This window comes from Bactrocera latifrons, unplaced genomic scaffold (assembly GCF_001853355.1).
Source record: "Bactrocera latifrons isolate USDA-ARS-PBARC rearing strain unplaced genomic scaffold, ASM185335v1 scaffold_5, whole genome shotgun sequence".
NCBI classification, from domain to species: domain Eukaryota; kingdom Metazoa; phylum Arthropoda; class Insecta; order Diptera; family Tephritidae; genus Bactrocera; species Bactrocera latifrons.
Window position 1 is genome coordinate 2100903 of NW_017537156.1, and position 26970 is coordinate 2127872.

General features: G+C 34.9%; 2 protein-coding genes across 3 annotated transcripts in view; one reads left to right on the forward strand and one right to left on the reverse strand.

Moving 5' to 3' along the window:
* Positions 1–26970, reverse strand: part of LOC108973702 (E3 ubiquitin-protein ligase highwire) — a 148698-nt gene that overhangs the window by 26397 nt on the left and 95331 nt on the right. The gene's annotated exons all lie outside the window — the stretch shown is intronic.
* Positions 20267–26970, forward strand: part of LOC108973703 — a 44899-nt gene continuing 38195 nt past the window's right edge. The window contains exon 1 of the mRNA XM_018941129.1: positions 20267–22047. Coding sequence (XP_018796674.1) covers positions 21325–22047 — 723 coding nt within the window. The 5' untranslated portion in view covers positions 20267–21324. The remainder of the gene's footprint in view (positions 22048–26970) is intronic.

Sequence of the window (26970 nt, forward strand, 5' to 3'; positions counted from 1 at the left end):
CGTTCTACTATATTGTGTGAGACATGGACAATGACAACATCTGATGCGTCGACGTTACGAGTTTTCAAGAGAAATGTTCAGAGGAAGATTTATGGTAATATGCGCATTTGTCACGGCGAATACCGCATTCGATGGAACGATGAGCTGTATGAAACATACGACGACATTGACATAGCTCAGCGAATTAAACAGTCATGTCGCCCGAATGGACGAAAACACTTCAGCTCTGAAAGTTTTCGATGCAATAACCGCCGAGGGGAAGCAGAGGAAGAAGAAGAAGGAAGGTCTAAATTCAGGGATCAATGCCAGGAAAATTGATTTTTTTTTTCTTTATATTGGGTGAGAAGGAAAATGGTACCAAGTTATATCAAGTTTTATTGAAGTGTTCGGCTGCAAGCGCAGACGGACAGACCGTCATTCGGAACTCAACTTGTCTTGTCATCCTGACCTTTTAGTTTTACGCGATAGAAACAGCCGTTAGGTGAACAAAACTGTTATACTATGTAGCAACATGTTGGAAGAGTATAAAAAGTTAGTAATAATCCAATGGAGGTTTAATGTTGCGAATATAAATATTGGTTATGAGAAAATTTTCAATGATATTGTATTATAACAATGAATGTTATCGCTTAACTGTAAATTAAAATTAAAACTTATTTTAAGATAAAGGAGTAATTCCAGTAACTATATCAAAACAAGGCAATCAAATCAGATTGAAATGTAAATTTTCTCGCAACAAAATGAAATCGGCTTACAATTCATACATACATGTATGTATGTACAAATGTACATACAAATGTATGAATGTAAGAGAAACGCTTCAATCAAAACAAATGTCTCAGCTTGAAAGCCAACAATTGCATAATATTTCACAACGAAAATTAATAAAACAAAAGACCATATGTACATATATACATACATATGTATAAATGCATGTGCGATTAGAAAACCGGTTGTTGCATGCAACAGCATAAATATGTAACACATGAGTATTTACATATGTATGTATGTACATAAATACTAAGCGTTAATTAACCCATTTTCAGCAGCGTTAAAAGGCAACTGCATACATTGCTCACACGCCCTTTGAAGTGCTATGTATGAGTTTATATGCATTTATACATAATGTGTGTTTGTACATACATACATATGTATGTATCGAAGCTGCTTTGCTACGTCACTGTCACGGTCAATGTACCAGCGAACAACCGAACAACCCACTGGAGAGTAGCCGAAGCATTCCAAACGCCCAACAGCAACAAGTCGAAACATGCACACACAATAATATGTACATACATACTTTATACAGACATATGCATGTGTGTGTGCACAAGGCGAAAATAAACAGATAGATGATACATTATGGACACATCTCAATATGAATGAACGGCCGAAGGAATGAATAAATGCCACTCATTGTCATAAGCGATTGACGAATTTTCAATAACCCCATTAGATTTACAGCTAGCTTAGCTTGGCGTCGCGACGCCTGGCAGAATGTGCTTTGTAGCGTCAAGTAGTAAATTGAATGCATTTATTACGTTTATTTATTTGTTTAATTGTTGAATTTTTATTTTCAATTAACAAACAACCCCGAAATGACATACTTTTGTCCATGACTTGCCACGGTCTCACTTCCCGCCACCTAATTCGTTCTTATCTCATGGGTTTGGTTTCACTTAAGAATTTTTTTATATATTTTATTGCAGTGAGCATCGAAGACACGCACACGTACATACACCCGTTATCCGCCTTCACGCCGCCTTTCCATCAACGCATTACCAATTTTGGTTTGTTGAATTTTTAAGCAATATAATTTTATCAATATAATTTTAAATGGAAAGCAGATATGGGTGTATGTATGTACATATGTATGTATGTACGTATATATATCACAATATTTAACCAATAATTAAATTTAAGGCAGGAAAAATCTTTCAATTTGGTGCACCAAAAACCACCCTGGAAGTAAAATATAAGGGTATAACATATTTACTTACTATGTATGTACGTATTAATATGTTTATACTTACGAGCGCAAAACTGAATTATAACACACTTTCGTTTAATTGATAAATCAATTACAATAAAAAATCTTGAAATTGGCATGATGAGAATTGGTATCAAGCTATAAACATACTTTATTGTTATTTACATAAGTATGTAGATTCTTATGCGCATGCAATATTAATACAAAGAATTCTGATTATACTATCTATGATACTCCACCCTTGTGGTAAACGTAGAAATAGAATTCTACTGCAAGCCATAGATAGTCGCTGTTCTGATCTATGGGGATTTCTCATTATGTCCCTTAACTGGTTACATCCACTAGTGAATTTCCAAAAAAAAAAAAAAATACTTATTGTTTTATATATATGTATGTATGTAAATATGTATAAGAATATTCTCAGAATATTTGAAGTTGATCCGGCAAATACAACAGTTTGAGAGATATGAGCGTATTTTGCAAGAATCTTTTTACATAGTGTTATAGCTCTGACAGACGAGCAAGATTAATACGCATTAAGCAACGCTAATGCGCATTGAAATTTTATGGCGGCAGGCGGCAGACCTGTGCATTTAGACAGCTGATTGCGACATTTGTTTATTTCTTTAAAATTAAATGAAATAAAAATGAATAAGATAAATTATTAATAGAAATTTTGGTATTTTTGGAAAATCAACATAAATTTAACGAAAAAATTCGTTTCTTATTAACTACGTTAAAAGATTATAGAGTGAGATTAAAAGCAATAAGTGATTGTAATGAGAAAAAAATGAGCGAAAAAGTTAAGAATATTGGAAAATTGGATAGCAAACTGTGCGTTGTTTATTTTCTGCCATCTAAAAATATTAAAATTTGTTTTTGTTAATATACTTACACATAATTTAATTAGCAATATAAAACTTCTAAAAAACGGCTAAACCATTATCCTATAAATATTTATGTGGTAATGATCGAAATAATAAAATTTCGATATTTTAAGCCTCTCTGTAGTGTAAAATCTATCACAATAACCCTTTTTTTTGGAATTTTTGGTATTTTGACAAATATAAAATTTGTCTATAGCTTTATTTATTAGCTGCATTCATCTATTTTTTTTTTTTTTTTTTTTTTTTTTTTTTTTTTTTTTTTTTTTTTTTTTTTTTTTTTTTTTTTTTTTTTGTTTTTTTTTAGTTTTTTAGTTTTGAGATGACTTTTTCGGAAGTCTTGCTGAAGACCGGTTTCGGAATCAAGAGAATTCAAAATGAATCGCCGATTATTAAAGTACGTTAAACTCCATAAAGTAAATTTGTATTCATTTATTTAAAATATGCATTTTTTACTTCTAAGTGGACAAATCTTAAGCAACTTCTATGCTTTCGCTTAGTATCCTAAGCACGATGTTTACAACCGTCATTGTTTTAAAGATAACTCACACTGAAAGTATATAAACAAAGTTCTAATAGCAAAAATGTGTCAAACAACATGAATTCATTGGGACCAGATACGAAGGGTACAGCAAGCAAACCGTATTGCATTAAATAAGAGTACATCATTAGTCACCTGGACCTGCTTGTCCTGCAGAAAAGATGTAATCTCTGGGAAGTATAATTCGGTATAGTCGAAGACCATCACATAAGCCATCCCTAAAAGAAGTTTACAATCGATCAGTATCACAGTTTCTGAGCCACTAATTACAAACATTGAGGAAATACAAGGATGTCAAAATTACAACAATTAAATTTATGTGGCATGTTATTATGATCTGATCAAGTTTAACCCGGACTGGGTTACTTAAACTTATAGTTTAAACAAAACTCTTAATTTTTTCATGGCTTGGTGGAACATTCTTAATACTCGATATTTACATTGTGACAGCTAATTGTAAAGAAAACGCAAAATATTTAGTTATTCACCAATATTTATTTTGCCGCCTTCAAAGTAATCCCCATTAGATGTAATACACTTATGCTATCGATTTCTCCAGTCCTTGAAAAACTTTGAAAAAACACCTTTTGGGATGGGCTTCAGCTCCTTCAGCGAATTTTGAACTGCAAACGGGTTCCAATCCGAAGATGTTGACTTGTGTGCAAGTCAAACTCATAAACCTTCATACATAATATATAACTCATCAGCAGTTATAATGCTCACATGATCAAACATGTCCAAAAAAACCTATTTACGGTACTACTTTTGGAAAGAATTCAGCTTTATCGGAACGAGTCAAGCAAGTACGTGTTTCATATCCAAAATATTCACTAAAATCATTCTAACGGTCTCGCAATAGATGTCGAGCTCTCTTGCCATCTCTCTAGCACTTGTCTAACGATTTTCAGCTAACATATCTTTCACTTTTTTGAATATTTTCAGATGAAGTCGAAGGTAATCCAGAACGAGGCATGTCTTCAACGATCTCTTGACCCGGGAATTTAAATACAATTTCCGGATGCTTTTTTGTCATAGTTTTTACAAGTAATAACCTCGAATAGAAAAGGCGGCTTTTCGTTCGAAAAGCACAGTACTAGTATATATATGAACATATATACATACATACATACATACATACATATATACATATGTCCATATTTCCATTAGATCGAATGAAAACATTTGATTTGAGGTTTTGCCTCCAACTAAAAGTCCTGCCGAGGCATATAGTGCAGTAAATATATATTATATATGGATTGATTAGCCGTTAGAATGTTTGAAATTACTTAAAGCTCAATAACTAACAGAAATAACAATAAACCTTTAGATTTTTAACTATCTGGGTTTAGACAGCCCTAAGTATAGTAGCCATTAACTTATGACAAATTCCATGATGGTCTTACTATAAACGCTAAAGTGTTATTTCTAACAGTTTTTACTGAATTAAGTCCAGTTTTTACTGCCTTAAGCATGTAATAACAATTGGCCATGGCTATAAATATAAATTTCCTTTCATATTTCATATGAAGTTCATTGACCGAAATATGACAGCTGCAATTTATTTACCGATATCGATTGAGTCATAGAATTTGTAGGTAGCGTTTAATTTGTATTAACAAATACGAGTATGTTTGTTGTAGACATACACAAATAGATATGCCAACATTTTACTTATCAGTTGTTAAAGATAAGATTGAATACAGGCGTAGCTGCAATATTCACCCTTCGATGGATTAATATATTCTATACATATATAAGTATTCGTCACAGAGAGGCACTCGCGCTCATATTTATTTAAAAAAAAATTGTAGATTGCTAGATGACTCCTCGTATCGCTGAAAAATAATATTACAGACTCAATATCGGGATGTAATTAAAAAAAAAAATTGGTTTCACTCGGACATTAGACCGCTAAGAAATAATACAATTAGGACAGTTGAATCAGTTGTTTAGAAATAACACACGTAGTCAGATTTGTAATAGGTTTGCCGATAGCTGAGATCCAACTAAAGGAGTTTCTCATCTGACCTCTCAAAGGACTGTAAATAACCGTCTAAATGAGATCTCCCGCCAATTTGGGGAATCCGACACCTAACATAACCTAGCCCAGTAGAGCAAATCCGTATATTATAGAAAATATATTTTTCCGGAGGGGCACAGTCAAGGCATTGAGTCTGATTTTGACAGGAAGAGCTGAAGAAAAAAATTAATATGCAGCCAAAAAATGCACCTTACTACAGAATGGAAGGTGAAAGCTGCGTAAATTCGCGTATTGCGTAAAAGAGTAAATACGCTCGGCTCGGTTTTAATAGGGGCATGAAAAACAAATAAGTATACGCATGTACTTCATATCATGATATGTACATATATACATATGTTCATATGTCAGTTATAAAATTTCGCACACTTTGGCGTCACTTGGTCAGGTATTTAGTCACTCCGCTTCTCGGAATTTAGATTGAAAATATTTTTTCAAACACCGCGCAAGCATTTAGTAATTATGTTCCACATATATTTTGCATAGAAAACTGTTTTCCGCCTTAATGTCAATGGCCATGAAAACAAGCAAGACACAACTCGATCACTTGTTTCATTTTTTGCTAAGAATGCGGCGTATTTTATTGATTATATCTGGCTAATAAACGAATATATTATGTGATCAGTAGCAGTTATTTTATAAAAAAGAACACTTGTTCATAAGCTTGATTGCCAACAGTGGTGATCATAATATTGGTAACACATTTACAAAAACGGTAATTGGGGCGGAGTACCGAAGTGCAAAAACAGAAAACAAAACGTTAACTTTGGTTGCACCGTAACTATAATACCCTTCACAAATACAATAGATTTCTTACACGAACTTAGAATGGTCCATTTGGCACGATCTGATCAAATGGAAGAAATCTGGTCAAATCAAAAAGTTTCTCGTACCTAATGACCAACCTCTTGGAGAGAAAAGAACGGGTGTTCAGAGCGAAATCTCAAAAACTGAGGAACTATGGTAGTTCGTACATATATAAATTTACGGGAAGACTGACATGACTGAATCGGCAAATGTTGACTTCGTCTACATGAAACTCCACGAAGTTTGCAACCCCCAAAAGAAAAGGCCAAAGACCCTATAAAATATATACAGATGTGTATATGTGTGTATCTCCCCACGATTTTGCGCTAGGGCCCGCCACGTAAAAAAACATACGAAATGAAAAGTTGAAAACAGCCTCAGATGAGATACTCCCCTTTTGATGACGACGTGCGGTTCTTGTAGAATATATTCTTGTGTCATTTACTAAAGAGGCCTTATAAAAGAGTGCGAATTCGGTGTAGGATTCAACCTGGTGGATGTCTAACCACAATCCCCATTCCGTCCAAATAGAAGAAAACACTCCAGCTCTGAGAGTGCGACTCAGTACCCGGCGAGGAAAGCAGAGGAAGAAAAAGATATCCACTCCCTTTCTACCTGAGAACGACCTGGCTTCACATGGAATTTCCATGGAAGAAGGACTAGCGCGCTGCTGTAAACTCGGTTATAATCGCGTACGCGGTGTCTACGCCAGTAAAGGATCAGCGTGACCAGCAGGGCCCATCTCCGTCTGTTTATCTATATATATGTGAAGTACTCCCTGATTTTTTGAGTTATCGATCTGAAATTTTGCTAATTTGTCGGAAACGCCGATATCGGTCATAATAACTGACTATAAAATTTAAAAAACTTCCTTATTCGTTAAGGGTATTCTACTTCTACGGAAGTTAATGTTTGTTCCTATTTTGATTAAAATACAAGTTAATTAGTACAAAACTCGTCTCTACGAACGCGACCGCCACTGTACGCATTTGAATTGCAGTATTCCGTACATTATATCTTACGGAATGCAGTAGGGCTTTACTTGCAATGCAAAGACAAGTGGTGGTCAAATGGGTACCGGGCAGTCGGCAGCCACTGCCGACCAACTGTGGCAAATGGCGATGTCATCGATGTGAAGACATCGCACATTGAAGGATAGAATTTGAAATTCATGACACGTCAATGTGTCATTATGCGTGTTGCAGTAGTTCAGCATTTAGAAGTAAAGCATGCCTTCAAATATATTTTTTGAGTCTGAAAACCGGATTCTTCAGATAATTAACACTTAGTAAAAAATGGTCACAAATAATATAAATTAACGTAAAGATAATTATTATATAAATTATAATGTATGGCTGCAAAAAATGTATGTGTACTTACAACCACAAAAACATAAAATGTGAGACTTAATAAATCAACACAACGCTGTGGTGGAGCAAGCGTTCGTAAGCTTGGTGCCGATAAACGACAGACCCCACGTCAACAAAAACTGCCTGCCATTGAAAGAGCTGCAACAATAACAATAACAACGTGAACCAGCATTTGCAGTGTGCTTCTAGTGAAATTTAATTGACTTCCCTAAACAGAAAATTGACATTTGCATTGTAAAATGCTAAAAATAGCGTAGCACTTGGCGCAGAATAATGCTAAAAACAACAAAACTGAAAATCTGCAATAAAGTTTTATTTATTTAAAGGGGCTGGTGGTTTATATTGTTCGACTTCTGATGGCATATTGCTGCGTTGTGACGCCGCAAGCGGAAATTCCTCAGGCGACAAGCGTGCCTCCGGGGCACCACGCTGCCACTGTGTTGTTGGAGGCAGACAGGCAGATGGTGTTGAAGCGCCACAAATGAAATACTTTCAGTGCTAAGTGGGCTCTTTAAATTAATTGTGAACAATTTACACGCATATTGATGCAGCTAATCAAAGTTTTCGGTGATATTTTTAAATATTTAATTCCATCGAGTGTCAACTGGCAAGCAAAAAGGGTGACCAAACGAAAACCAAAGAACAAGGAAAAACTTCGGATGTACCGAAACTAAACACTCTTCACAAATACAAAAGGTTACTTATAAGAAACTTGATTCCGATCTTTCAATTTGTTTCTCAGCTATAGTGCTATAGTGATCTTCGGATTTTTTCGGAAATTGCATTATTGACTTAAACAATTATCAATGCTAAATTTCGTGAAGATATCGATGAGATATGTAAGTTGATTCCGATGGATCAGTTTATATGGCAGCTATATGCTATAAGGGCCTAACATCGACGGTTCTGACAAATGAGCAGCTTCTTGGAGAGAAAAAAGTGTGAAAAATTAAATATCGATATCTCAAAAACTGAGAGAATAGTTCGCGGATATACAAAGAGACGGATATGACTGAATCGATCCAACTCATTAAGCTGATAAGTTTTATGTATTTATCATAGGGTCTCCGACGTCCCCTTCCGGGTGTTATGTACTTCGTGACAAACCCTGTACATGGCATTAAAATACAGTAGAAACTGCGTGGACCCCCTCAAAGCAAAGATGCACCGCATATACAGCATACAAATTAGGGGATAAACTTGGCTACCAATCAGTAGACTGTTTTGGATAAAAATCATTGCGCCCTAAAATAAATTGTATTTCACCACAATAAAAAGGGCATGGATGGCTCGCAAATAAAAATAATTAATCTTTTACTTTTGAAATAAACTTGACTAAAATGGCTCAGAATTTTATTTGTATTCACTCTTGCTTTTATACATAAGTTATGAATGAGGAAATAAATAGCTTATATTTATAATAAAATTATTGAAAATTTTATGATTAAATCTGCAGAAAAGAAGTTGGTGCGAAACATCACATTTTGGTTTCCTGAAGTCTTATACCCGCTCTTGGCAGAGATTATACAAGCATTGAAGACTATGAACGTAGTTGATGTCCAAAGAGGATTTTAGGCGCAAAAGTATTTTGGGTGGCCGTAAATGAGGTTAATCGCGCTAGCTGATACTCTAAAGATAGGAAACCTTCCTGAAGTAATTTGGGGAAATGCGGACGGGTTGACAGTCTTTGGACGTATAAAAATCACGGCCGTTTCGTTACATAGACCTGACTTTCGTGGGAACGGTAGAGGACGGAAATAAATAAATATCGTTCATGTATTTGGGATGTCTAAAACGGGGAGCTCACAATCAATACGCATACGGTCAGGGATCAATAAATTTGATAGCTGACACATTCTGAACTTTTCTATGCTCTGACTCAAGTAAATGCTCTCTGGAAAGAAACTTTGGGCGTAATTAATAGGTAAACACAAAAACTAGAGCAAATTTTCAAGCAAAACACAAACCTTTCTACAAGAATATTATCGTAATGCTGGAAGATATCGGTGTTAATCGATGTATAGTATAGCTTTCTATGTCAACTTTGTTGACTAGAGCAATCACATTTCGTGGATACATGGCTTTCAGTGTACAATATATGAAATTTTATTTGTTTTTTTCGCATCTTAGGGCAAGCAAAAAGGCTAGCCAAAAATTTACCACTCTAACGGAAGCACACTCGCATGCGCTCAAACCTGCGCTTAATTACTCCATTGTATTTTCATTAGGAGATCAAACCAATAGTCCACAACAAATCATGGACTGCAAATGATTTAATAAAGCTTTTCCTTTCATTTGCCAACAGATTTAAAATGAAACTCACTACACTCATACATATTTATACACTTAGATGGAGATACATATGTGTCTTTGAAAGTCAAATGTTTTCTATGAACAACGCACAATCAATACTACTGCGTATATGATAAATACATTATGTACTATATATATATATACCATATAAATATATTAATATGTTTGCATATGTACCATACACAGAAATGTCGAAGTCATTCCACAGGAGGATTATTCACGATGAAATCATTTCATAACAGAATAGGTTGCACACAAACGAAATAATGTCAAGCGGCGATAAGAACAACGGGATTCACTAAACAATTAATTTTTTTCTACTTATTATTTACATCTGTAATTATTTATGGCAAATATATTTACATATGTAATTGTTTGGAAAGGCGTTGACTTTGATTATTATTGTTGTTGTTTTATGTTAATTACGTTGCTAAGGATATTTTTAAATCAACTTGTAGTTAGCATATTCTTTATGGTTCTATTTTACTATTGATGTACATATGTACTATATTGTGACAAAAAAGTACCCGGAAATTGTAAATAAAACGCAAAATATTTCCTTATTCATCAATATTTAATTTTGTTTTGTCGCCTTCAAAGTAATTTCTGGGATGGCTTTCGGCTCCTTCAGCGATTTTTGTTTTATCTTTTCGATAGACTGAAAACTGGTTCCACGGAGAGGCAATTTCAATTTGAGGAACAAAACAAAAATAACACGGAGCCAAAATCGATCATAATCGTAATCTTTTAGAAAAAAATACAACTTTATCGGGACGACTCGAACAAGAACACGTTCCGTACCCAAAATGTCCACCAAAATCATTCGAACGGACTCGCGAGAGATGTCGAGCTTTCTTGCCAACTCTCTAACGTTTGCCTGTTGACTTTCAAGCAGCACTCCTTCACTTTAATGTTTTCATCAGTTGAAGAGGTCAAGGGTCGTCCAGAACGAGACGACAACGATTCAACAACGATTTCTCGATCGCCTTTGAAGACTTTGTATCACTCGTAGGCTTGTGTTTTTGATAAAACTGAATCACTTTAAGTCCTTTCCAGCATTCGGAAAGATTCTGCACACGAAATTTGGTTGGTCCTCACAACTTAGCACAATAAATTTTTTGAAATATCATTTTCCCGAGGAATTTAATTACAATTTCCGGTTACTTTTTTCTCTCAATGTACATGTATTATCATGTGATCGCCTTATGCATACACACACACATTCAGAAATGCATGTAACTTTTTCTCCGATCGTGGAATTGTTGTCAGTAACTCCTCGTGATAGCATACATATCAAGCCTCAATTTTCCAATGAATTTAAAAATATTTACATACTTTAAATTCTTTCTTCCCGACATTCGCTGCCAGAAAACGTGTTTGAGGATGAACAATCTCCAAGATAGATTAATCGGCCTGCGTTGCTGCACACGCCTCACGACATTGAAGTCACTGCAGTGAAATCATCGGTCCATATTTCTTCAATAATGATGTAGGTGAGAACGTAACCGTCAATGGCGACCGTTGTCATGAGGAACCGGATATTTTATATCTGAAATTTAATCTCGTGATCTCGGCGATATTTGATTTCAACAAGACACATCGCATCAATCAATGAATTTATTTAGAAAACACTTCAGTGAGCACCAAAATGCGTCAGTTACCAGTCGAAATGCTCGAACGAGTCATCGAAAATTGAACTCAACGGATGGACCATCTGAGACGTAGCCGTGATCAATATTTGACAGAGATAATCTTCACAAAATAAGTGTCAAAGAATGTTGTTTCGAATGGTAATAAACATTCCCCATTGAATTTGAACTTTCTGTGTTTTTCTTTTAGAAAAGTAGGAAGCCTCGAAGTGGATCAACGTTGATATATTAAGTAATTAGAAAGTTTAACTATAACCTTAAGGGGTGGTTTAGTTCAGTCTATAAACTAAAAAAAACAGTAACATTGACAATTAACTCTGAGAGTAAGGAAAAATAAGGTTTGAGCCGTATATTTAAGTGTATAATATACGAAAAAAAATTATCTTGAAAACAATTTTTACTATTGCTTCAATTTATTGAAATTTTTATAACTCTCAAATGTACTTTAGGTTACAAAATGTTGCTATTTTTAAGCCCAGAAATCCCTCAGATCTCAATATCATCATGTATAACTTGACGCCAATCTATCTCACGTAAAGGTAAAAAAAAGTTATTAGTATTGTCTTCCCTCGACCGAAATTGACCAGATATTACAGCCACCTCACAAATAACGATAATTTTATTTGGAACATAATAAATATAATATGCCTTAGTTAATCGCTTATTTTACTATAACTGATAAAGATATTAGCATGACACAAAAGAGAGAGAAATGATAAATATGGACCTAGCAACAAAAGATCAAAATTGTAATTAGCGAAAGTCTGTTAGTTAAATACACAAAGAATGCGATAAGAACCTCAACATTCAGATGGGGGCATTATGCTAGGAATGCAATACCATAACGCTGATAAAGAAAACAAACCTGCAAACATATGTTATTATATATACATACATATGTATGTATGTTATAAGTATGTATGAGTGTATCTACAGGCATGATTCCGATTGCATTTGCTCGTAGATAAACTCGACGGCGCTAAAAACAACGTTATCACAACAGTTGAATACCCAACAAAAGTGACCCATTATGAGACTTTCTACAAAACACACACACATAAAAACTACAACAACAAAAGCACAAACTAACTGATAAGCAGAATCAGTCACCATAAATAGCCTAACCACACACAACTACAGCGAACAAATGAAAAGCATGATTGATATTGTATTTATACGAATATAAATTACAATATTAAAACAATAACAATAAAATATATAACAATAAGTAGAAAAGTTGAAAAATTGTGTTCTATCGCTTTTAAGAAATAATTTTCCTGCTTTTCAGCAACTACACACTTTAAGTATTTTTATATCAAAACAATTTCGGTGACAAAACGCTCAAGTCAAACGCATTTGAATTTATGTATGTATGTGCGCACGCCTGTCTGACTAGGCATTTGACTGTTTATATGTATGTATGTAAGTGCATATTTGCTGTGTGCACGGTCAGTGCGATTAAGAAATCCTCACTGCATTGTGCCCGCACGTAAGTACATATGTACATATGTAGAATAAATTACCGTCAGTTCGTTAACAAGCCGGCACCACTTTCATTTTCAAAGCACAGAGCTATGAATAATACCATGTTTGTACAGTGATGCGCGCATAATTAGCATAACGAAGGCTTGCAACAGCAGATAATTTCAGTTCAAAGTAATAACCAAACTCATAACTTTACAAGTAGGGATGGGCTAAGTGTGGGTGTAACCGGCCATTTACACTCTCGCAATCTCTCTCTTTTGACGCGCCTATAAAATCCAACTTGTGTAGGAATTGAAGCCGAAAGACTATCACGACCTTGTCCCCTTCGATGAATGGGCTCAAAACGAAACAAAATTTTGTTCAGCTCGGAAAGTAACTTTTCGTTGAATGGGAATAAAATGGAATGATAATGAAAAATGAACCCGGCCATAATGTTAAAGTCAATGGGGAACGTTATAAAGCCATGAGTAATGACTTTTTCGTGACTGAATTGGATGTTGTTGATGTGAACGATCTTTGGTTCCAACTAGATAGCGCTATATGTCACACAACCAACGAAATAATCAACTAATTGAATGACACTATTGCTAAGCGCATTAACTTGCATCGTGATCCTGTGGCGAGGCCTCCAAGATCGTGCGACTTAACGCCACTGCTCTATTTTTTGTGGGGTTATGTGAAGTCGCTTGTCTGCGCAGATGCGCCCGAGAAACATTGGAAGTATAGCTGTAAAAAAGGGCCGGTGGGCTGGAATTTATTTGCGCTAGTAATCATTTCTAAAACATAATAACGAGCCCTTATCTCCATCATAAAGCTAAATTCTTGATCACAACATTAAATTATATGCATTTTATTTCTACTTGCAAACCCAATGTCTACAAAAACACCCTATATTATGAAGTTAGACCGGACTAGGATCTAAAACACAAATGTCTATAATATTTGGTGGCATAAAGTACACTTTAGGACCATAAAAATATTAAACAAATAACGAACGTATTCCTCATAACTGCAACCTTAACTTAGAACATTTCATCGGTTGTTTTAAACATGTGATTTTAAAAGGATACCATTTAAGCGCACACCACTGTAGCCCCTTGGAAGCTAAAGTATTGGAATAAGCGACTGTCTGTGGAAGCCAGCCATAGACTATTTAGGTAGAATACATATTTATTTTGGCTTATGCATTGTTGTTGCGTTGTTATGTCTCCACACTAGCGAATATTTAGTTTAGGAGCACCACCCTCAGAATGAGCAAGAGTGCAGACCCTGTGCGAAATGTTCTTTTTTCTGCCATTCCTTTTTAATCAAAAATTCCGCACTCGACGAAGTGGACTGCAAAATATGCAAAACATATATACAATACTTTGTAAAGCCATTGAAAAGAAGAACTTCTGTGTTCGAATATATAAATTAGAAAAATGCTTAGTGGCCAGGCACAACTCCCTCGCCGGTGTATGGGCAAAGAAGGAGCCGCCAGAGTTCGGTTTGGCGACTCCATGATCCAAGTGATCCGGTATGCAGTCAAAGTGTGCGAGGATATCCGAGTGTTCAGATACATACGAGTTTCTTTGGGAACCCAGAATCTGATGGCAACTTTTGCAGTCGTACAACTTCCGACGATGTTTACAGGCATTATGTGCAAGATGGTGTTAAGTGTCATGCTTGGAGTGAATCTTAGTGCACCGCACACGTTGGACGCTCTCGATTTTATTTACAAGTGTGGTCTTTCCTAGAGCCTTCCACTACATAAAGACTATATGGAACATAATGGGCTTGATTATGGTGTCGTAGAGCCCGAATACCCGTTCGGTTAGAGAGCTCACCTTTTGCCAATGGCAGCAGTATAAGGCAATTACTGTCTTGTTTGCTCTCTCTTCGATATTCGGATCTTATATCTTTGGGTAACTGAAACCATGATCGCTAAGGACCAGGATCCATAGAAGAGTCTTTCCATTATTATCCACTACAACCACAATAAGAATATAAAGTTTAAAATCAAGAAATTTCTGATTCCAGAAATATTTGCATATTGATTACCTTACAGGGTGTGCTTTAAAACTGCAAATATTTGTATGTAACATAAGTAAATATATTTATGTGTATAGATCTATAGGGCCTATGTCTTCGAGCAGCTGAGTTCAACTAACTGTTCGAGAATTATAATGATACACGAACTTATATATTTTATATTGACTCAATTTTAGACAAGAGCGAGCATCTAGATACACGATATTGTAGATTCGGGAATTATATATGTACATATGTATTTATAGTTACATACATACACACGCCTATGTATGTACATATATGTATGTGTACAAAAATTCAAGTGTTTAGGCTAGAGATAGCTAGAGGATGTGCGAATGCACATTGGAAACTCAAATGTGTGAAGATGCACATATTTAAATTTTAAATCTCTCTTACCACATGTATGGTACTTGTATATTTGTGGGAGTGTGAAGCATCAAATATTTTATGTATCTTAATGGCGGACTGCATATTTGCTCGCTAAAATTTCCACATTTCTTTTCGTTTAAAATCGCCTTGCTTCCCAGTGGGTGCTTGCTGATTGGTATTAAGTGCTCCAGTGCAGATTAGCGTTACAGCGTTACAGCGATTTTGATTTTATCTGAACGGCAGGCAGCTGGCAGGCAAATGTGTAAACAACCCGTGCGTGCTTTGCTTGGGCATTGCAGCAAATAATCTCTTATTTATGTTTTATTTGCAGTTTTTGATTATCTTCCTTATTTTTTTTTTTTTTTTTTGTTTTGTTATCTCGTCGACGTTAACTTTTTAAAAATAAATGAGTGCAAATCTATTTATAGAGCAACCAGTGGCCGGGATACAAGTTGTCTTGCTGCTATGAAATGGATAATGAAAGTGGTTGATGCACAATATGGAATTTGAACAAGGAGGTCGTTGCATATAAATGAAATATGCTTTATATTATGTTGTAAAGAACTGAAAATATTTGGAATGAATTTGACAGCTGGAACATAGAAAACTACAACAATAATAAAATAATAAAAATAAGCTAAAATTTGGATTTTTCAGTTTGTATGGTAGCGATATGTTATACTGAGCGGATATGAAAAAATGTCTTCGGAGATTTCGTTATTGCCTTTGGCAATAATTCAACCAACCAAATAAAAAGCTATATAACGCCTTAATTTTGATCGATCAATTATTAAGGTAGCTCCTATATGCTATGCTTATCAATCCGAACTACATAATATCTTTGGAGATTACACTATTGCTTTAAACCATAATGCTTGCCTAATTTCGTGACTATATATCCCCAAATGAAAAGGTTTTCCATACAAGCACTTGATTCGGCTCGTTCAGTTTTCATGGCAGCTGCATATATGCCATAAGGATCCGATAACCACGTTCCTGAGAAAATAACGCATACAAAATTTCAGTTCGATATCTTCAAATTTAATGACTAGTTCGAAGACGGACACGATTAAATCGACTCAGCTGATCATTTCCCACCTAGCCGACGTTCCCTTAACTTCGTGTCAAACTGAATAATGTTCAGGGTATAAAAAATTAAATAAAATATTAGGAGATTCTCTTCCTTTGTAAGAGTGTGTGACACGCAAAAATTCGTTCACCAAAATATGCAAGAACACAGAAACACCTAATTTAACAGCTAGTGCAAGGTTGTATTTCTATTGTTACTTCTCCATTGCACAGATTTTATCAATCACTTTGTATCAATCAAACTTCTGCCAGTTTAAGAATTAAAAAAAAAAAATTTTAAATATACAGAAAAGACATCTAAATAAAAAACTTACACATTTGCAAAAAAAAATTTAACTACGGGCAAAATTTGTATAGTAGACCTTGGTGACCGGTCTCGACCCGAATGGTGTAGTAGTCGTTCAGCTTTATTATGAAAATTCACGTTCTGTAAAGATTGTGTTTCACGCGATTCGCTGAACTTCCGATCAACATAATCGGTCTACCGAGCGTACTATTCACAACACCATCACCCATCTTGGGACTCAACATTCATTATTGGCTAATATTCGACCGAATAGATCACTTCCAGCACGCAGTGAAGATAATATAGCAGTCGTAACTAATAGTGTCCACGAAGACCGTGGAGAGTCGATTTGGCGCGGTTCGAAGCAACTAAGACTGATGATGGTATAATTTGGCGCATTTTAGGTCAAGATCTTTAATTGAAAACGTGCAAAAGACAGCTTGTACAAGAACTGAAGCCGGTTGACTTCTCCAGGAAGCATCGCTCTTGAAATGTTTCCAAAAAAATCCAAGGTTTCGAACCAAATCTTGTTCAACGATAAGGCTCGTTTCTGGTTTAATGGGTACTTAAGAAAATCCAGAAAAAACAACGTTTTGGCGTTGATTGTTGACCGGTGCAATTATCGGCCTATATCACTTCACAAATGATGCCAATGAGAACGTGAAGATATGTTAAAGCTAAAGTGTAGCTAACAATTCCGTTTCGATTAATGCCTTGAAGCAAAAAACACTCCTGTCATTCGCCAGTTACCAGTCGACATGCTTGAAGGAGTCAGCGCAAATTTGCCTCAATGGATGGACCATCCGAGATGTAGCCGCGGCCACCATTTGAAAGAGATAATCTTCAAAAATAAAGGCCAAAGAATAATAATAAGCATTTGTCATTAAATTTGAAGTGTCTGTGTTTTTGTTAAAAAGTAGAGAACCTCGAAATGGAGCAAGTTTTGATAATAACTTGGAGTCACTGAGAAGGTTTTTGCTATTGTGAAGCACTTTTGTGTTATTTTGTAAAAATCAGAATTTAGGGTAGTCCTTATATCATTGCATATGTATGCATCTATAGTATTAATAATAATTTTTTTTTTTTTTTGATTTGATATAATTTTAAGCGGACAAATCCTTCTGACTAGCATTTTATTATTTATTGATTTAATAAAATTCTTCTTCCAAAAATATTCAATACAAATGCGCTGTTTCCGACTTGCAAGTGAATATAGCCCCTTAAAGTACTAAATACTACATTTTCATAAAAATGCACTTGTACATCAACCTCTTCCGTTGTACATGTATACAAATATGTAAGTATGCACACAGCACGTATTTTTCACTTCAATTCAATTTCAATTATCGATCCTCAAATGCAATAAATAATATCCAAAGAAGAAAATTTTAATTGCACGCAAGCACTTTTAGTTGCATTCAATTAAACCGTCATTCCGTCTCTTCACTTTTGTACTTATCCCACTCACTCTCTCACCGGCTCTCGCTATTCAAAAGTATGCTAGCTAAGCAATCGAGCCACTACCGGTTTAAACAAAGGCTGCAAGAAGTCAAGTGAAATGGCGTTATAAACCCCAATGTATACAAAAACATATACACACATATATACATACATACATATACAACTAATATAAAAAAATATATACATATATATATTTATACGTATGTATACAGAAAACTAATCTAGCTGTAAAGTGAGGCGCTTCGTAGTGGCAACTAACCATAAAAATATACTTGTTGATAATGTGAAGTTGTATGGTTCGTACAAAAACAAGTTTTTAAACTTGACCAACGTCGAAAACGTTTACAAAGCTATAATCAAAACATGGAAAGCAACAACAAGTAGAGCATAAACAAGATCAGCTGTCCTAACTCGTTTATAAATATATACGAATGCACTGCGGACTGCAGCGAAGGCTGCTACAAAGAACAAGAACACGAGCCAGCATATTCAATAAATTATAAATATGCATTTGGTTCGGATGGGGAAGGTTTAAAGTTAAAAGAGACTTTACACCGTACAGTATGATCAAAGAACTGAGAAAACACTCAACAAGAGATAAGAGAGTAGGTAAATTACTCAAATTCAATTTGCTCTTATTATTAATAATACAAGTAAATATATAAGGAAATGTGTATAATTGGAGAGGCAAACCTACCAGACTTAAGTAAAGTTATTTTATTGATTTATTGAAACTTTCTTAAAGACATTAGTTTAATAAAAAGAAGCATAATAAATGCGTTTAGGGTATCGTTTAATAAAATGAAATTATGTGTGTGAATTTCGTTCTGCTAAATTTTTAAACTCACTTCGGCAAAGTATTCAGCTGTGGAGAGTTTTGTAGAAATTTGTGGCCATTCAGCAAAAATAAAAGTTAACAAAATTTATTTATATACGCTGAACAGGATATATTAATTTTGCCAAAAATTTTATACTAAACAGAGGCAACGTCATAGACCTTATAAAATATCCAACTGAAATTTTTCTCATGTATTTTTCTCTCCTATACTATACTATACACTATACACTATAGGATATAGCAGCCGTACTATGATCTATCAAAGTCATTGTATGTAAACCGTTTTTATTTGGTAAAGTTATCTTTACGAAATTTGGCACAGAATGTTGCTAAAGGCAACGCTAGAACCTCTGAGCATACTATTCAGATTTCACAACTATCACATATACGATTTTGGATTTTGTTGTATGTATAATGGGTGATCCCGGTAGAGGTGACTGTATATGTGGTAGTTAGTAAATGCCTGGAATGAGCAGTCAATGGACTTATCGGATAGACCATCTGAGACGTAGCTGCAGCCAACATTTAAAAGAGATAATCTTCAAAAGATAAATGCCAAATAATGTTCTTCTGCCATTTTCCTTAAAAAAAGTAGGGAACCTCGAAATGGATCACCGTTTAATTACTATAATAAAAACACCTATCAAAGTTAATAACTATATAAATTTCTAAAGTACGAGCCAAAACTGATTTATCGCCAAAAACAATTACATATAACAAAGCCAAGTTACGGTTATAAGCTCATTTACAGTTCCTCGACATTGCTAGTGAACTCTTACCATTTTACAGAAAACAAGGGGTTTCGCAACTTTGATCAAAAGAGAAATAAAATAAAATCTTAATACAAAAACAAACTATACGCATACTTTTTTATGAAATTAATTGTTAATGCTTTGATATAAAACATAAAGTTCTCACTGGGTTAAATTACTTTTCGCGGACGCACTCAGCCACAATTGTCCAATCAGAGTACCAACAAGAGAGCGAGCAATAGCTGAGTGCGCACACTCCACTCGATTCGCTGCACTCAAGAGCGGAGCAAGTTGCTGAATGAAAAAATACCTTCATGTACGATCATAAAATTTTGGTATTTCTCAGACTTTGTGGAACTGTCGTGTGGAACGGTTTAGGTCGTTGGAAAAGCGTTTAAGCAAACGAAAGCGTGCGTGTGCGGTTCGTTGGCTGGTGATATCATTTGTGTATATTTATAGTCAAAAGATAAAATATTTATGTGAATGCAGGCATAGTATAACACATACAGTTAAACGTATTTACGAAAAGTATACAAAAATGAATGTCAAAGAATTAAGCAAATTTAATTCTCGTAGACGAACAACAAAGGAATCAATTAGCCTAAATTAGAGCGAGAAAACAATTTACAAATAGCGAGCGGAAATTGAAGTTACTAGTGCAAGAAGATTTCCAAGGGGGGAAAGAATAATAAAATATAATAGTAAATTCAAGAAAAGTGTGTATTTGTTTGTGTTGAAGCAGTGAAAGCAAACTTAAGCAAACCGAGAAAAAGCGCAGAATCAAATCTTTTGCGAGGTGTTGGCTTTGTGGCGACTGCTTAAGCCGTGTTTTTATCGTTGTTACCGGGCATAATTTTGGAAAATAATTAAGAAATAGCTGGAGCTCAAAGCAAAATGAAAAGAAAATGTTTGTGAAAATTTTTTAACTAACAACGATTATGTCCAGCAGATTTAACAGCTGCAAAATTAAATAAAAAGATAAAATTGTTTACAAAAAATCGTGGAAAAATCACACAAGTTCATTTTTAGTGCCGTTTTTAAAAGTGAGCGCATTTTAAGCAACAGTAAATAACAAAACAAGTGCAGCGCCTAAGCCCACTTATGGTAATTACACGAAAAAAAATAAAAAGAAACACAAAATTTTATGATAAAATAAAAAATATAATTAAAATTAAAAAATATATTAAGTTAGTTTTTTAACTGTTGACCGCAAACCTGCTCGTGGCAGTAATTCAAACGAATTTAAGTGAACTAAAACAAAATTTAAATTTTAAATAATTTTTTCACACAAGAAAATTGTAAATTTGTGAAACCCAAAAGAGTTAAACTTCGTCTAAACCGAAGAGATATTACATAAATACATCACAATTTCCACAACCGTAACCAAATTCCGTTCAAACGAACACCTAAACATTGCCGAAATGCCTCAACTGCACAGCGAAGAACTCCGCGCTTGCGTGCCCGCCGTGACAACTACGCCCACCACCACATCCGCCAGCGACAGCAGCGTGGTAGCAAACACAAAAACGTTGCTTTTGTTGTTATTAACACTCGGTTGCCTCCTCTCTGCCGTCACCTGTGTACCTGCGCCAGCCACTGCACTAGCTGCTGAGCCGGCGCCAGCATTGCACAGCTCACCACCCACTCCGTCACTCAATGTTGTGGTCGATGCAGATACTTTCTTAACGTCAAAGCGGCACTTGAAGCGCTCACTCTCTGTGACGTCGCAAGAAATTGCTGATAAAAATAATGCTGCAACGGCCAACTCAGATATGGACGATGACTATTATGACGAGGAGGAGCCTGATGCCGGAAATGGTAGCGAAAATGTGAGTGGTCGTCAGCGGCGTCATCACGAATTATCGCCAACCGCTCGCTTCGGTTATGATGGCAACAAAATTAAGCCACAACAATTCTACACACAACAAATGGTTGCGAACGCTTTGGAAGGCAACACCAAAGCTGGCACGCAGCTTGCGCGCCCCAATAAAGAGCCACCGCCGATGGCCGCACAAGTGAACAACGACTTATCGATATTGAGTTTAATGGATAATGCGCGACGCATGGATATCTGCGATGTATGTAGCTGCGTTCGTGACATCTATGTGCATGTCACTTGTGATTATAATAATCGAAAATCGAGGGTGAGTAAAAAACTATTAATGTTTATAAATATATGGGAGGTTAGGTTTGATTTAGAACTGAAAGCGAAGAGCTAGGAAAGGTTATTCAAAAATACTGTTGTAAAAAAATTATGTGAAGCGAATTATATCAATAGTAAAGGGATATGCTTCTGACTGCTAGATATTTCTGGTACTTCAAGCATCGAACAGAAAAAACCTACCAAAAATAAATCAATGATCAGTTGTAAGATGGGTCAATATCGTTTTAAGATCACCAGATGTAATACAATTATGCCGACAATTTTTCCAGTTCTGGAAACACTTTTCATACCTACTTTTTTGGGATGGCCTTCAGCTCCTTCAGCGAATTTTGATTTATCTCTATCTCTTCGATCGACTGAAAGATGTTCCATGGGCGAGTCGAGTCAGAATGTCTTTCATACCCAAAATATCTCTTTTCATTTCTCTAACACTTGTCTGATGATTTTCAAGCACCAAATCCATCACTTTTTTTAATATATTCATCAGTTCAAGAGTTCGAAGGTCATTTAGAACGAGGCATGCCTTCAACGATCTTTCCACCGTCTTTGAAGTCATTGTACAACTCGTAGGGTTGAGTTCTTGAATCACTGTAAGCCTTTTTCTACATTCGCAACGATTCCATACACGAAATTTAGTAAAACTACAAAATTTTTGAGAAATTCTTTGTTCGATATTTTTACGCAATGTAAAAATCCAAACGCACTACTGAGGTGTACCGACTTAAGCTGCTACTCTAAACAAAATGATTGACAGATCGCGCTCAACTAAGGATAGTCCTCGCAACTTATCCAAATAATTTTTTTTTTTAAATATCATCTACTCCGGGACCTTTTTTGTCTCAATGTATATATTCCATACGTATACTATTATTATTATTCTTTTCTGGCCGTTACAAACTTCATGATATACTTAATACGCATACTTTGGTCAAAGTATAACAACACAGCTTTATATAGTATACAAAGTGTGTTCAAAAAGTATCGTGAATTTTGAATTTTCGCGGGTTACGTATATTCGAATTTTGAAATTTTGTGGCGATGTCTCTCACTTATGCCAAAAGCTCGGCCATTTTGAATGGTCATTTAATTGTTGACAGCTGCTTTGCTCGTCTTCGATTTTTACCTATTCAAAAAAATGGATCAAAGAACCTGTATCAAACCTGTGGGAAAAGCGAAAATAAGTGCGCGGATGCATTCCGAATGTTGACTGTGGTATACGGAGAAGCTACCTTGGACCGAAAAAAAAAAATTATTTTTTGAAGTGCATCGAAGATTGGAAAAACCGTTGGCACAAATGTATAATATCTCATGGGTTTTACTTTGAAGAGGATTTTTGAAAAAACACAAAATTCACGATACTTTTTGAGCACACCTCGTACATAGCTCGAAACTAAAGTCTCTTTCAAGGTGACTATCGTAACCTTTACTTCTAATGCGTTTTTATCGTTTTGGTTTCAATGTTATACAATTTACTAATCTCATTGCTTGTATCGGCCTTACTCTACTTTCAACTAGATCATTAGCTCGATTTTTTTTTCCAAACCTTCGAATCTGTTTAAAAATCTTTCAAGTTTACAGCTGACAGATACTTTTGAATTCAAATGAAACCGTCAGTAGTAATCCCCTGTGCTAATGACAACAGGGTCTCCACAGCCAGAACGGACTGGCGTCTTTAAACGGTTACAGATTGACAACTCGATAGCAAATCTATTCGGCGAATATTTTATGCCGCTACAATAACAAAAACAAACAGAAGAACTACTTCAATGAGTACTTTAATTTGTTAAGAACACAAATGTTGACCAAAACTTGTTATTCGCTGTATATAAATCTTTTTTATTATTGAAAACTGGAAGTAAAGTCAACTAGTCTATTTCCATGATGATCGATGATAGAATAAATTACTGTTAACTTGAGATTTCGATTTTTTATCGATAAGGCTAACATAAGGAGGGATACCTCTAGTACCGTCAAAAAAGGTAACTTTTTCCATTTTTGTTGTAAGAGAATAAAAACGGCTCACATCCGAATTTTTGCATATATAGTAAGAGATATTATTGAATTACAAAATTAAAATTATTTTATGTCAAAAAAAAAAAAATGGCGGAAATATCAACGATCCCGTTGATGACATTTTTTGCGACCGTCAACTTCCTGACCAGGCTTCTTATCTAAAATGAAAAAGTAGTTTTTTTAATCAAGTAGAGGGGTTTTGAGAATTTCGAAAAATCGGGGATGTCGGCCTGGATTTTTTAAAAAAACTAGCAATTTTAACCGTGTTTTTCGACATCACAGTAGTTAACCCACTGTCAAAATGCTATTTTTCTCGGAAAAGCGATCTGGCACGCAATTGAGTATAAAATTATTTATATAAATCGGTTATATTATTCGCTCGCAATTTTGACGGTCGGATGAAAAACTTAGTTTCGAGGAAACAAGCCTCAGAGTTTTGGTATCTATACAGCGGCTGCATGAAGTGTAGTGGTTCTGGTGCCCAATTCTTCGAAAATATTCGGAGTATACCAGTGAAACTTCGGGACTATATTTTTGAATATTTTTTTAACTGATTAGAGCGAAAAAAACACTTTTTTCAGTTTTGAAAATTCTAAATGTGCCTCCCCCTTAACAGATATTTATCGATAAACGCTAAAAATGTTAGATATGCATAAATAAGTATTGATGGAACAAAAGTTTCAAAAATGTTGAGGTTTAAGTGCGGTGTTTTGAACGCTGTATCAAGAACTTCCATAAAATTTGCTCAATAACTATTAATATATCGATCTGCAGGTAAATTAATCATATAAAAATACTTAAACTACAAAGTAAAAAAAAAAATATTTGAAAATTTACGATTAATAACATGGCTGCACGAGATTTGATTATAAAAATAAATAAGTGACATGATCACTTCAGATTTCCTGCGAATCGCTACTTCAATTAACAACGTTGTATTAACATATTAACACACATGCACATGTATATGATTACACTTGTGTGCATACATATACACATATATGTATGTATTATATTAACTTGATCAGCGCTGACTAATCGACAGGTTTCACCAATGCTGCAATAGCGATTAATCGGTGTTAATGTAACATATACTTTTCTATTGTGTATACATATAGATACATATGTATGTATGTACACAAATATATGCAAATAATAAGAAATGTAAAGTTTTAGCGAAAAGAACAAGCGGCTGTTAATGACGAGAGTTTGCGCAAGTGCGCATGGCTTGCTTTAACGCACACACGCACATACACTTAGAAACGAAGCCAAAAATTAGATTGTTTACAAACAAATGGCTTGGCGAAGGCTCAAAGTGAATAAAAAAGCATAACATTATACAAGTGTGCTAACATATCAATGAACATGTAGATAAATACAGTGAAGCGTACAATAATAGCAGTATGCTAATACTTTTTATTTTATATTTTAATTTTTTTGTTTTACTGCATACAACTATTCGATGTTTTCACTTCATTATTCTATATTCGTTTTGTTTTTATTTTTTTTTTTGCTTGCATGCAACTCAACTGCGAAAATTACACGCAAAGTGATGCCACTCCTTAAAATCCATATAATTATCAACTTCAATGTTAAAAGAAAATATGTACTCATACGCCAATATGTACATATTACATATACATCTACACATATACAAGTATATACATACATACAAACCCATATAAACTAAATAGACAGAATATCTATACATTTTAACTGCCATTTACGCATACATACATACGCAAAAGACGTCGCGTCGTTACGATCATTTGTAGCCGGCTTATTTTCATAACATGTACATACTTATGTTTATATGTACGTATTGCATAAGCGCTCATAATATTCAGAGTATGCGTATTTATTTAGAGTTTTGCTGACGCCACTTTTACTCATTGCTAATTTTGTCAATAAACACAAGCTATACCGACACTCATACATGCATATGTACATGCACGTGTTCGTGTATACCAGACTAACTGGTTAGGTATGTTCACCAATTGTCCGGTTAGCGAGTTAGTTAGTCAGCCGCGCTTATTTGGCTAGTCACTTAGCTACTTGCTAGAGCTGTCGACTTTTCGCCGTACGCAACACGCATCAACGCAACAGATGTTTGGCGAGCCGAAAGCCCGAAATGCACTAAAGCCCAGTCACTGTCACTGTTCTCTTGAATGGCAATGCATTGCTTAATGGACGCATTTTGGCGCACCAAAGACTATTTATTGTCGTGTAGTATATCCCTATGTATGTATGTAAATGTTACTCAATGGTAATTGTTGTTATTGTTGCGAGTTAACTGCGCTTAATTTCCTTCACAAATTAACAGCAGTTCATAACAATGATTGCGTAGAAGCTAATGATGCTTTTTTGTAATTTAAATTACGCCAACAATTAGTGAAAAGCTTTTTGCTACCCAAAAACAAAAAAAAAAAAACAAAAGACCCATAACAATGCAAAAAATTGTTTGCATTTAAGGTGATCGGATACACAAGTGTATGTATAGGTAGTAAAACGGTGATGACAAATCGCTTTTGTGTTTATATACTTATCACATAATCCAATTTGTCATATTAATTGCTTATCACAGCAGTGGCAAAGTCACCAACATTTGCGAAAAACAAAACCAAAAAAAACTATAAAAAAATTGGCATGTGTTTATTGCGAAAAAAAATGTGCGAAAAACATACACAGGTAGCAGGCTTATGTATGTATGTACATGCATACATACATATGTATGTATCATATATGATTACTAGCTACTGTTGAGTAAAATTATCACACGTGTGAATATTTTCTACTTTAAACTGTATGCGCTAAAAGTTAATAGAAAGCAATATTATTCATTTTTCGTATATTTTTTTATTTTTATTTAAATATCTATGTACATGTTTTA